This window comes from Saccostrea echinata, unplaced genomic scaffold, assembly GCF_033153115.1.
Source record: "Saccostrea echinata isolate AGI-Se365-2 ecotype Australia unplaced genomic scaffold, CSIRO_AGI_Sech_v1 ptg000057l, whole genome shotgun sequence".
NCBI classification, from domain to species: Eukaryota; Metazoa; Mollusca; class Bivalvia; order Ostreida; family Ostreidae; genus Saccostrea; species Saccostrea echinata.
The window spans coordinates 2,872,501-2,886,589 of NW_026889806.1; the positions used below are offsets into that span (position 1 = coordinate 2,872,501).

The following is a 14,089-nucleotide window of genomic DNA, read 5'->3' on the forward strand; positions in this document are numbered from 1 at the left end:
TTTTCCTACATTGCAAACACATGGAATTAAATTATTAAACAGGGTCTGTGGAACAATAACATTTTAACAATAGCATATTTTTATTCTATAAATCTATTCATGAACTACGAACAATTCAGAGAGTTCCAGAGGTCAACATGGTGTGTAATTTGGAGCAAAAAAAGTTAAGAAAATATGTTTTGTTTTTATGTGTTATTTTTTGGGTAGAAGCTGAAAAACTTTGTTATAATTAATTTGTTGGTTATTTCTAGTGCAGCTCCATTTATATTGTCCAAAATCATGCAGGAGAGGATCAACTCTGTATTGTTACATTTCAAGTTTAATTGGATGTATCCAATATTGTTACAACTCTATTAAACCTCTCTTTTATATTGTAACATGCGGTGGAGATAGGGTCATGCACAGAGAAATAAATGGAAAAGAGGCAACCTAACTCAAAGATATATGCTTCTTTTGTCAAAATTGGCAGAGTTGGCGAAAGGCACCGGCCCGCCGGCGATCTCCGGTAAATTTCATCTAAGTCCGATAGATTTTAGAACCACGTCGGACACCATCAGAATAATCAATAGTAAAATAATTAAAGAAATGAAATAATGCATTATTTTTCAAAACTTGTTTAGATGATCATATTGAAAATATTAAAAGTATTCAGTCGATTTAAATATTTTGGGAAATCAAAATAATATGATACCAGAACTTTCAATTTTAGTTTCTATCTAACGTTCATTTATATCCGATATCGAGGCGGCAAGTAAACATGTGCTATGCTGTGGCCAATTAAATGGACAGAGTCGGTAAAAAGAAAGTCGGTGCCGAAAGCTGATACTGATAGCTCAAAAGAAAAGAATTTTTAAGGTAGTATGGGATATCTCCAAGTTATGACGTATTTCCGTTTGAAGTATTGTTTTGATTTGCATGAGTGCTTATTATCGGGTCAAAATTTGTAGATACACCGTTGAAAAGAACACTCTGAAGCCTATTTCAATGCAAGTTCTCACAAGTCGGCATTTTAAGTAAAAACAGACAAAAAAATCGCAAGTATATAAATTTACTTATAATTGTACAACGGACATTTAAAAAAGCAAACCCCTGTAAAAGGTAGTTTCAACATTGCTGCTTTTGAACACTTTTAAGCAAAAGCTGTATTTCAATTGTTTGAGTAACTGTACAGCACCTTGTGTGCGGTGAGGCATGGATAAGTGCGATTACTTCACATTGTGCTGAATTATCACCAATCAATTATCACGTTAACCAGAGCTGGACTTTTTTGTTATTTAATTCAAGAAGTAACTGTTTGGTCACAAATCAGCTAGCTGTTGTATATAGTCCCAAAACGTTCAGATGAATGCAATTGCTCTGAACAAGACAGGTCCTGGAAAGCGATTGTCTATGCATTGTTTTCAAAACCGCTCAAAGTTGAAAACTACAAAGTGCGATTTTTTTATGGTTGGGAAAAAATGATCATCATTTCTAAAATAGCACCCAGGTTTTTTCAACCCTTGGAAAATAAAGAAGGATAACTCTTCCGCTCGGATCTTTTAATTCAAAAAAATTTAAATGCATTTTATATTTTCCATTTATATATATATTTTCAATTTGTTTATTTCACTTTGCTAACATATTAAGATACATTCTAATTGTAGACTTTCATGAAATGTTATCCGTCTGTTTTCAAGAAATAAAGTTTTCCCAGTTTTTTACGCTTATTTTTTGTTGAAAATTAAAAAAATACTAAGACATATTTCTTGTCATTTTTGTTTTTATAAACACTTTATATTAGCAAACGCCTGCCTATAATATTAAGCTTATGAAAAAAGAATTATGCAAGAAAAAAATCGTTTTTGTATTTCTCATTAAAATAATAAAAAAATTATTAAAATTACACTTTAATATACTGAAAGGTGGGGGTATTTCAAATCCTTCTAATTTGGGTACATAAATATGTAGGAGAAGTTTCGTTTGGTATCCCATACCACCTTAACAAAAAGTGTAAAAATTTTAATGCACAGTGGATTAATGAAAGACAGTGGCTAAGGTATGACGACGATACGCATATGATGTTTTGTGTGCCATGTACGAAATTTATGGTAAAGTCCATTCAAGCATTGTTATTGATTGATGCATCTTAATTAAAATTCAGTTTTACATATTTTGTTGTTTTCTCCATTTGGTCTGGCAAATTTTTATTATATCCTGTAGTTTTTGTGATTTTTTGACAATCTGTAGGACACTGTGTCCGACAGATTTTTTACCTCTTTCGCCAACTCTGAATTGGGCTGCTTAGCGTCTTATTACTCATGATTACTTTGTCGCATCCAATTACTAAATTCTCACTTCTGCAAAGTTGGATTTGCGTAATAAAGTTGCAATAGATAAGGAAAGTCAAGAAGCCAGCTTTTGTACTTGAATTCTAGCTTTTCATTATGATCTCTGCTCTCTATCCCGCATTAGTCACAATATATAAGCAAGGGCTAGAGCCAGAAGGAATCTCAGATTACTCAAACTGTGATGCGGGTTTGTCCCAGTTAGATTATTCTGACTAGCATATCAGATGCTGATTTTTTATATATGAAAATAATACCAGGTGCGTAGAAAAAGCTTAGGATCAATCAATCATGAACATAACTCAGTTGCACAGGGGAAATTCATGTCCGATGTTTTATCATTAATTACTGGGGAAATTGGAACGGACACGGCTCATGATAAGTCTTTAATAATTATTATGTCATACGTTATGAACTTTGATTATTTTAAACCTGGATTAAATAACAACAAATCTATAAATGGGTAAAATTGAAAAAAATGAAAAATACTTACAGCTTGTAAGCCTTGTTGGGCTTTGTTAAAATCGAAAGTAAAATTTGTTAGCTCGTGCATTGTGAGTTCGTCTATTTAAAAGAAAAATGAAGAAAACGACGAAAAATAATTATTAATTTTCTCTAAATAAAGTATATTTCTTGCTTAATAATTTACTGAAGCTTCATGTCATAAATTAAATATTTCTCTGACAGAAGCAAATCTTGGTTCAACTTGCTTACAAATGTGAAAACGAGATTCGGTCTCTTCCGGGTCAGTAAGAATGGTATGGAAGACGTGAAAAAACTGTGTTCAAGATAAATCGAATGTCATCTCTGACAATCTGTAATTTGCTGTCGAATTTAGTTAAATATTTCATTTTGCCAATAATGTTTGAAGTATGAAATCACGTGTTATGCTTCAGCTTTGGCTTGTTTTCGTTATAAAAAGGCTGATACAATTTGACAACAAACCTATGAAGGCAGTTTTAAATCACGAAAAAGCAACATTCCACATTATCTTGTATCTAGAAAAAACAACAATAAATACATTGAAATTGATTATACTTGAAGGAAGTACCACACGCCTTTTTTTCTACTCTTGGGAGTAAAAAAAATGTGTTGACGGGGCAATACTGTGATACAGAAATTGTATTTAACACCCCCCCCTTCTCCAAACTAATTTCTGTTCTGAATCTTGTAAGGAGTACAGTATTTTGATGATCAAGCATGAGGATCAATTGATAGTTGGTTAAAGGACTTATCACATGATTTTTCAAAAATCTTAATTTTATGAAAAATATTATCTACAACCTTGTTTATTAAAATTCCGGATACAATAAACGTTGTTGAAAGCATATTTTAAGAGATATTGAGAGTTGAAATTCAAATACGGCAATATGCATATTTCAGTCGGATTTCGGCGAAATACTGTTCTGACGTCATAGGCAACAATTCAGTGATAGAGAGGTGAGAAGTTGCACACTATTTACGAAGTTATCAACAACAAATGCAGCTTAATTATAAAAAATGCTGAAAAAATTAATTCCTAACATGATTTTCAATTACTATAGAAACATTAACTAGTTCTAAGGTATAAGATTTTGAGATATTTTCTTTTTTTATTCCAAACATTTAGAATCTGTAAGGTCTTATTACGGCAATGTTTCGTGATCGGAAAATTATTTTTCAAGACCGCCATCCTTTACAAAACATATGAAAGCGTACTTGCATAAATTAATATTATGTTAAAAACGAAGAATAACAAAGTTATGTACTATTAAATTTGTGAATCAAATAAGTTAATACATGTGATAAAATGACAAATCAAATTGTACTGTGATGGCGAGTTTCTTCGTCTTCGCCACGTCTCCCTTGCTATTGTCGCAGCTATTTTAACATTGTTAACAGATTCTTCAGATTATTTCTTGCTGACAATTCTAAAATATAAGGTTGGATATTAAATTTCATATCGATAAAATCAGTTATTTGGTCGTCCATAAGGCATAAAAATTCAGGTTGTATCGCGTATATTTTAGTAAGATTTACGTGAAGAGCTGATCAGCCATTGTTGCATTTGACGTCACAGTGTCACGTGTTCGCTATCTAATTAACTTAGATTTTTAATTCAGGGGTTTTCACTTGAGTCAATAATTGGTTAATTACCGCGGTTTATCTGCAGTAAAAACAAAAAATTTATAAACTGTGGTCATAATGAATGTTTTACGCTTTTAATTTCAGAAAATTTAGAAACATGCGATAAGTCCTTTAAGCTTTCTATAACTGTGTATTTTTACTTTCTTGGCAAAGTTACTTTTATTATGACCAATGTAGAGCTCACAGCTTGTTTGACCAGTCGATGGGGAATATTTATTTGGCACCTGATCCCATCTCTGGTATTTCCAGGGGGTTCATATTTTTGTCTTTCTTGATATGCATTGTTTATAGTAGATGCAGATCTGTAGCTTGCTGGTCTGAAAAAAATTAGGATAAACGACGAGAGAGCTATAGAGCCACCCATTGAAAAAAGTGTATATTTATTGCCCACAAAAAAAGTGCACTGTTTTTGATTTATTTCTCCGTATATTTAAACTGCCATCTCAAAATATTACAAAATGTGTGTTCTTAATATATTTTTTCACTTCTTCCACAATAAAATATTTCCTCAAACCGTTGTTAATAGCCCTCCTGAGCCTGAAATTGAGACCATCGAAAATTTCGCCTACCTATACTAGGGCTGTCACAGGTCCAGAATTTGTCGGGTCGGTTCTGTAAATTTTCAGTTTGGTTTTGTGTTTTTCAGTTCAATTATTTACTTCTATTTTAAACCTTAATTTCATTAATTAAGCTTAAAAAATCTTAATATGTTACATTAAATTCAACATGAAAACTAGTCTTAACCATGTTAATGTCTTTATATCTGTGTTTAAGAATATAAGGCTGACTATTAGCTACAACATGACCATTCTTGCCTGTTTTGATAATTATTCCATCCTTTCATTACAAGTGTTTTGTCATGGATGAAGTATATTTCAGTTGAGATATTTTTTAATTGCTGTTATCGTCATCATTCTTTTACTTTTGACGCCATTTTTCCTATAAAATAGATTCTAAAATATAAATCTGACCCGAACCAAAAATCGAAAAATGAAACCGAACAACTTGGACTGCGGTTTTTGGGAGCCGTGACAGACCTAACCTATAATGCCATCTTGGGTGGCAAGACAATTTGGTCCAACGCACTTTGTACATGACTTTTACATTCAGTTTTGTTGTGGAAGTTGTAAAAGAATATGTTAAGAACACAGTTATTAATATTTTGATATATATGGTGAAATAAATCAAGAAACAGCACACTTTTTTGTGCGCAATAAATATACACTTTTTTCAATGGGTGGCACTGTAGCTCTCTGGTAGTCCATCCCAATTTTGTTCAGACCAGTGAGCTACAGATCTGCAGCTATGTTTGTGAGACTGATGACGATTACTGTTCATTATCTTCACCTCTGGTTACAAATACCAAAGTGAAACTCGATCCTTCCTTATGTAAAAAAACGTCTTCTTTAAATATTTTTTTTGGTACTGCAGCCTGTTAAAAAAAAGGGGAAGAAGAAGGTGGCAGCAGCCCCATTGGTGGCTAAGAAAGCTGCGGAACCCAAAAAAGTAGCTAACCCCCTGCTTGAAAAAAGACCTCGAAACTTTGGAATAGGTGAGTAGAAAATAGAATTGGAAAAGTTTACACTTTTTGCTCTTAAGATTTTTGTTTGATAAGAACCTGTTTAGCAGCTAATCAGATGTTTGGTGATCTCTTGTAGATTGCTGTGTCCTTAAAATACATTTTCATTTAGTGAAAACTTTCATATAAAGCAAAAAAGGTTGTTCAATGTTGGCTTTAAAAAGAGTTTTCCTTTTATATCAGTGGCAAATTCTGTTACAGTTAAAGATTTTTATGTTTGTGTTTTTATGTTGACCAGCTATTGGGTCCTTTATAAATGGATAAATTGTTTACAGGTCAAGATATTCAGCCTAAACGTGATCTGAGTCGCTTTGTAAGATGGCCCAAATACATTCGTCTCCAGCGACAGAAAGCAGTGCTGATGCAGAGATTGAAGGTCCCTCCCCCCATCAACCAATTCAGTGGATCACAGGCTCTTGATAGGCAGACAGGTACAAGGAAAAAAAAAAGATGTATAAACCATTTAATCATAATAGAGAATGAAATGAAAATTTTTCATAAATACTACATTTCATTCATTATGTTTTTCATAAAAATAAAATGTTGAACTTCTTGCTGTGGAAATCCAAGCTGTGATTAAAATTTAATTGCTGATGATGGTAGAGACCATTTTTGAATGAATTTGTAACTACCAAGATCTCTGAGCTTGGATACTGCACAAGAAATTAATGTGATTTATTAAGGAATAACTAAGGAATAATCTTTTTGAAAGCTCTGGGAGGGGATATGTATAGCATCGTTAATGTGCCTGCACATGTCTGTGTGTTTGTGTTGTGGGCAAGTTTCAAAGAGAACTGTATTCCATGTACTGAGGATAATCAAATTTCACATAATTCTTCAGCATTTAAATAGGTCAAACCCCATTAAATTTCAAGGTTACTGTAAAAGTATTTTTAAAAAAATGATTTAATTAATAGCAGAGCTGAAATTTTAGTAATGGTTGAATTAACAGTATACAACATTAAATGAAAGAGTTAACAATATGTAATTGTTGAAAACGAAAGTGTCAAGTGCCAGCAATCACAAGCTTTAGTGAGCATCAGTGAACAGTTGTCTTCATATTAATTCCCTCATTTTGCAGTGGTCCTGAAATACCTCATATTCATATCCAAAAATATATGTCCTGTCACGAGAGGATGCTCTGCTTTGCAGTGCTTTTATACTTATTTAAAATATGCATATTGAAAGAAGAACAAGTTCCTTCATATAGCATACTTCCTAAAGCTATACTGCACAAGAGGAGAGGAAATTTATAATGTAATATTTTAAGTATCTTAACATATATATTGTTGTTTAGGGGATATACAGGGGTGGAAAATTGATTGTGTAACATTAAAATTTGGATGCTAAATAGCATATTAAATATACTGTTGTTTCAATATCCATTGAATTTGTCTGAAGTATTATTTGTAAATTTAGTAAGATTTTTTGTTTTGAGAATCTTTTCCTGGAAGTTTTGAACTTTGCATTGTAATGAATTTTTTATGTATAAAAATTGCACCCAAGTGAAATCCAAGTGATGATGTTAAAAAAATCCACTGAGAATTCCATGATTTTTAAAACAAATCTACACATTTGATCTCTGAACTTGGATCACCAAAAATGAATTTTGAATGAACCTTTTTGATATTTGGAGTAATTGAACAATATACTTCAACATTGTAGCTACCCAGCTGTTCCGGCTTATGGATAAATACAGGCCTGAGTCTAAACAACAGAAGAAGGCTCGTCTGAAGGCTAGAGCTGAGGACAGGGCAGCAGGAAAGGAGGACAAGCCTACTAAACGACCCCCAGTCATGAGGTCAGGGGTTAATACAGTGACCGCCCTCGTGGAGCAAAAGAAAGCTCAGCTGGTTGTCATTGCACATGATGTTGACCCAATTGAAGTGAGTAGATTTTGTAGCAGTAGTTTTGACAATGTGCTTTAGAACTTATGAATGATCTCTTAAATACACATACTAAAAATGTGAGCGCACTCCTCGATCCAGAAGATAAAACGTTTTGTAATCTTCAGAAACAGTTCTATCCTTAAATAATTGCATATTATGGATCGATCAAAGGTTGAGCTCTATATGAAATATTGAGAAATAGCTTAAAAAAAGATTGACCGTTTATGTAGAATTTTTCAGGATATGGTAAAAATGACACAATTCATGACGTCATAATATATTAGCTAGCCAGAAAATTACATCATTTTGTTTATAGATACATAGTCACCAAGGGTCTAAATGATATTTAATGCATTGTTAACTAAAACTAAGCAGTTTCACTTTTTCAGAAATTCAGAGGGCCAAAAAAGGCCTCAAGTGAACCTTTGTTCTTAATTTAGCAGTTTTATTATTAAAATGTAAGCATTTGATAATGGTGATGTATCATGCTTTTGTTGTAGATTGTTATATTCTTACCAGCCTTGTGTAGAAAGATGGGGGTACCTTACTGCATTGTAAAAGGAAAGGCAAGATTAGGACGTGTTGTACACAGAAAAACAGCTACTTGTCTGGCCTTCACAAATGTTAATTCGTAAGTGAAGTAAAATTAATATGACAGTAGAATCTTTGGTCAGATGCAGAGCTGTTTACCATTATGGAAATTCTGTATTTATCACAGATTTTTGTTTCAAAATAAAATTATGGATTGGCCTTTGAAAATAAAGGTTATGGGCTATGCTCAAAATTTCTTAATTATTTATGTAGTATTAATACTTTATCAATGATAGGGATACACTTTTAAAAAAAAGACCTTAATTACAGCTATTTATATTTGGATGATCATTAAATGCATATTACAAGCTGACAAAAGGATATTATTTCAAAATTATTCTTATCTGAAAGTCATCAAATTCAGGCAAGGTATTGCTAACACAAAATTACGAATAAAAGGTCATATTACATACAGAAACATTACAAATTACTGACAAGAATAGGGTAAACATCTCTGCAGATGATCTTGCTCATAATATTGTAAGCATTCAATTAAGGAATTTGCAATATAATATTAGTTTCAGTGGGCCCTTAGCAAAATGCCTGTCCATATAATTGTCTTCATGTCCATCTGGAGGAATTTTTATGTGATTTACACGAATGCCCTTTCAAAGACTTCATATTAACTACAATGTGCATATGACTCCTTGTCAGAAATTGAAGTTGCTTGCTCAAAAATGAATTGTTTTTACCACTGGTGAGGTCACACTATGTCAAATGAAGCATTTATAAGTACAGTCAAACCTCCTTATCTCGAACTCAATAGGACTTAGAATAAACTTTGAGATATCCGAGGGTTCGAGATATTGGGAGTAAAATAATTAAAATATTAAGTGCTTGGGATTTACAAATCACTTCAACATATCCATGGTATTCGAGATATCCGTGTTCGAGATACTGAAGTTTAACTGTAATTATGTGTGGGACAGATAGGTTGTGATCTCCACTCACATTGCAAATAATATAGGAATTTAAAGGAAGGGGATTGTTTCATATTTAAGGTAATTGGAGTAGATGTGTAGCATTGGTTTTTTTGTACTACTTATTAGTACAATTAAGAATTGTATTTGAGTTTAGAGGGTATGATATATGACCTGACACTTTTAACCCAATCATATTTCAAAGTGCATTCTGTATATTCCAACTATTCGTTTATTTCATTGAAGTACCACAGAAAAAAACTGCTTTATCCCCTAAGTTAGCTTAAGTCTTTGTACCATATGACTCCTTATTGGTGAAAGTTCATGTACGAACTTGAAAATTTCTTGCAAAGAAATCTTGAGTAAAATTCACATCTTACGTAAATAATGTCTGAAAAATGTCAGATGAAATTCTGTTTGTCAAGGTTTTATCATAAGCAGACTGAGGAAATTTCTTGAAAGTTTCTAAATAAACAATAAAAATGGTTTCCCACTTGACCTTTCATGCATGTCCAGGTTCGTAAACACAAGTACTGAACTTTGTCATTAATATTTCAGAGAAGATAAAAATGCCCTGAATAAACTTTCTGAAGCTGTCAAGACTAACTTTAATGACAGATTCGATGAGGTAAGCTTATTTATGTTTACTAGACAGAATATAAGTTTATTCTTGCAGTTTTTCATCTGAGACACAATGATGTTTGAATTTCTTCGCCTGAAGACTTGTGTTGATTAATTTTATGAGCTTTTTAACTCTGAGTGTCTCCAATAAATATATCTGTGTAGAATTGGATAGAATGATTTTCTTACTTTAGTGTCAGGCTCCAGAAATGTCTCACAAATATGACCTGAATTGGGAATATTCATGAGGACCATGCAAATATGAAGAATATTCATGTTCAGCAGTGCCCCAACCTGCAGACTTAGACCAAATTTATAGCTCACCTTCATGAAATCAAAAATCAAGATGAGCTTTATGCTAAATTCTCTGTCTGAGGATAAAAGTTTGGGGAAGGTTCATTTCCCAAGTATTGAGCTAACCTGGTTCAAATTTGTATAGAGGATGCATCTGAAGCATTTCCTACTCAGTCATGCTTTAGATGCCCACATCTAACATATTTTGTAGAGCTGTAAGAGTGTCTAAGCATTATAAAAGTTTTAACCTAGGATAAGTCAAGTCCCAAGTGCTTCTTGAAGTGGCAATGTCATTGAAATATGAGAAAATTTCATAGTTGTCGTATTCAGTGATTGAAAATGCCTTAAAAATATGAAGTGGGAATTTTCCATCATATATTATCCAAATGTAAAGGCTAGCAGGTGCCCTTTCTTATTGATCCCCCTTTTAAGTTCTTTTCAGTTATGTTTCATTACAAAGTTTTGTGTTTGACTGTGTCGTAGAATACTGAAGTTAAATTTCATGATGATGTAAACTTTTCCCGAAGCTGATCTTCCAATGAAGAGGCTTATTTACAATCTGATGACTTCAGGCTTCTAACAATTTACAAAAAACATCAAGAACTGGATTCAGTGCTGTTTTTTTTTCATCCAATATTTTTTTGTTTTTTCAGATTCGTCGTCACTGGGGAGGTGGTCAGATGGGATCTAAATCTCAAGCACGCATTAACAAACTGGAAAAAGCAAAAGCTCGTGAACTTGCCCAAAAAATGGGATAAAAACACTGAAAATAAATTATGGCTGAATAGTTGTGTATGTTCTTATTTCATGAAGTTGTGAGGGCACAATATTTAAGCCATGAGTAGTACCTTTTCTTTTCTGTGAAGCTAAATAACATATCATTGCTCACAATATTTTAACTTTATGGAGTTGTCTTCAATCATCGTTGACCGTTCACGGTAGCTCAGTCAGTAGAGCGCTCGCTCCGTGATCAGGAGGTCGTGAGTTCGAATCTCGGCCGTGACTGACCTAAGTCGATAAAAAATGGGTAGCAACTGTTCCTTCGCCCTGCACTCGGCACTTTGAAGTGAAAGTTGCGGGTCCTTCGGATGAGACCTTAAAAACCGAGGCCCCGTGTCATGGCAGACGTTTGCACGATAAAGATCCCTCACTGCTCAATGGCCCTGAGTGCCGAGTAAAGGTCAAAATTTGAAGCCCTTCACCGGTATATGGTGACTTCTCTATATGAGTGAAAAATTCTTGAATGGGACGTAAAACAATATTCAATCAATCAGTCAATCATCGTCGTCAGAGGCACATACGTAGTAGTAAATTATATACAGTCAAACCTTCATATCTTGAACTTGATGAGACCAAGAAAATACTTCAAGAATAGAGATATGTGAGGATTTGAGATATCGAGGGTAAAAAAACTTGAGGTACATGTATAAGTGGTTGGAACTTGGAAATCACTTCCACATACTGAAGACCACCAAATTTTCACTATATTCTTTGCTAGACGGCCTTTTGTATTTATAAGCGAGACATAATTTTCACGAACTTCGGATATTGTTCTATATATATTCTTCAGTTCTTTGTACTAGAATTATACGCGAGAATTAAATTTTTGCGAGCAGACAGTCTTGCGTAATTACGTGTAAATAAATTGCTCGAGAATAAAAAGTGATTTACAGTAACCATGGTATTTGAGTCCTTAATATGCAGATACATATTTGTGAGAGCTATCAAAAACTTTTTACTGCATCAAAAACTTTTTACCTTGAACCTTCCTGTGGCCTTGACCTCACTTTTCCTAAATTTGCATTTTGATCAGTTTAAAAGAATACATTTATATTGCATATTTTTATGTAAGCTTATGCACTTTTATGTAATTTTTTGAGAATTTATCATCTATATCCATTTTTATGACGTCGAGCTCTTGGAGCTCGAACGTCATCTAGCAAGCGCCCAGTTGAAATCGCGACCGGATATGTACGCGACCGAATGTGTCAGTCGATGCATCCGCAATAGAAAATAGCAATAGCTATAAACCAATTTCTTTGAAAACGCTCAAAATGAATAATAGTTTGAAAATAAAATTGCATCAACTATATCTGCAATTAATTCTATTGCAAAACAACAATATCATGTTTTATTCTCACACAAGAAAAATGTGATGGTTGTTGCGGATGAATTTCTACAGAAAGGGTGCGTTGAATGACATGAATAACATTTCGGAACGATAACCGTGTAACATAACACAACAGGAGGTAAAATTATTACAAAATTACATAAACACGAATACTACAAGACTAAAAAGATTAAATTTCTAAATCTTAGCTTTACTTATAAAATCTTCTAACCAACTCTATCCTAAAAGCCGATGATATTGACCAGTATTACTGTATTTCTCCATTTCCTCCATTTCCCAGTATACCGTATACCACGCCCGATCGTAACTCGATCGTAATTGTAACAGAACAGAGTCTTGGTTGTAGTTTAGATGCAATCACTAATACAACGCTTTGACATTGGCAATTAGAAAAAATATTATATAAATTCATGAAATCCTTCATAGTTCTTCAGCTGACTGAAAAGAATTTAGCATGAACATGTTCGACGGTGTCTGGTCAATTCGAACCCTGCTCCATTCGGACCATGACATAAGGCCCCAGACTGTAATTGTGATATTTTGTTTAAAACTATTTTTTTATTATGTCTCCTGGGTCACTCACTTGACTTATTGCTATCTTCAAATTCAAAATGATCTTTTGAAATTGTTTTTCTTCTTCGACGTCATTGAAGCCTTTCAGGCTTTTGATTTAGATTTCAGTTTCAATTTTATAGAAACTCTTCAAGATATTTTGATCAAACTTCATACACTAATACAACTTTTCATGCTGCATTACTAACAGGCCCGTAGGAAGCAATTTCACTTTGAGGGGGCACAACCATACATTTTCATTTGGGGGGCACTATCCACCACCAAAATTCCTTGACAAGCAAAAAAAAAAAAAAAAAAGGGTCATTAGACGTTGTAATTGAGGGGACACAAGCATATAGAAGCTATGTTTTCTATAGTATTCTATATATCCGCAAAATTAATTGCCCCCCCCCCCCCGTGCCCCCTGGTTCCTACGGCCATGACTAATATTCCTTGGGCGGGGCATTCATGTCCTATGGACATACTTCTAGATTAGCTTTGCATTAAAGGACTTCTAGGATTATCAAATGTCAATCGATGAATCGGGTTTGTACTGTAACCCACAAATGGGACACTGTTGCTTGATTTTGGAATTGTATGGCTATACAAAATCAAATTGTGACCTGATTGTGTCATACACTGTGATGCAAAGGCCTATGTCAAACTTGGTCAGTTGATGCATTTTGGGGAAAGGTATACACGTGTATTGTAATCTAAAGTTAAGTCGCTCTTGCTTTTTTGGAATTTTATGGCTGAACAATAATCGAAATTGTGTTCACGTGACTTGCCAAGGACATTCAAACCATGATTTTTGTATTTATCGTTTAGATTTTTAATGCATCACAAATCGGGATCTTTGCGTCTTTAATTTCACATTTTGGAGAACTTTTAGAGATGTTACAGTAAATTGCATTTCAATAGGCAGGGTCAAAGCTTGCAAATATGACTATGCATAATGTAGTTCCAGACTTTTTTGAGAGGGTACACTAATAATAGAGTCCATTAAATTATTATTTCTTATCACTTGTTCAGGTATTTATACATGTACATATTAATGTACC

The 14,089-nt window shown here is 33.4% G+C and overlaps 2 protein-coding genes and 1 non-coding gene across 3 annotated transcripts in view; 2 read left to right on the top strand and 1 right to left on the bottom strand.

The window, feature by feature from the left end:
• The window catches only part of LOC133174143 (mediator of RNA polymerase II transcription subunit 22-like), an 11,030-nt gene extending 8,192 nt beyond the window's left edge, over positions 1–2,838 (bottom strand). Inside the window, exon 1 of the mRNA XM_061309200.1 lies at positions 2,818–2,838. The gene's annotated coding sequence lies outside the window, so the exon portion shown is untranslated. The remainder of the gene's footprint in view (positions 1–2,817) is intronic.
• A 3,032-nt stretch (positions 2,839–5,870) lies between these two features.
• On the top strand, positions 5,871–11,132 carry LOC133174149 (large ribosomal subunit protein eL8-like; the record flags this gene model as incomplete). The annotated part of the gene is made up of 6 exons (XM_061309205.1): positions 5,871–6,003; positions 6,306–6,461; positions 7,696–7,916; positions 8,420–8,550; positions 9,989–10,058; positions 10,999–11,132. Coding segments are annotated over 6 exons (816 nt in total), but the record flags the coding sequence as incomplete, so codon positions are not given.
• Positions 10,120–10,194, top strand: LOC133174401 (small nucleolar RNA SNORD36). Its single transcript, XR_009719133.1, has one exon. It is a non-coding gene; the product is annotated as a small nucleolar RNA SNORD36 (small nucleolar RNA).
• Positions 11,133–14,089: the final 2,957 nt, after the last annotated feature.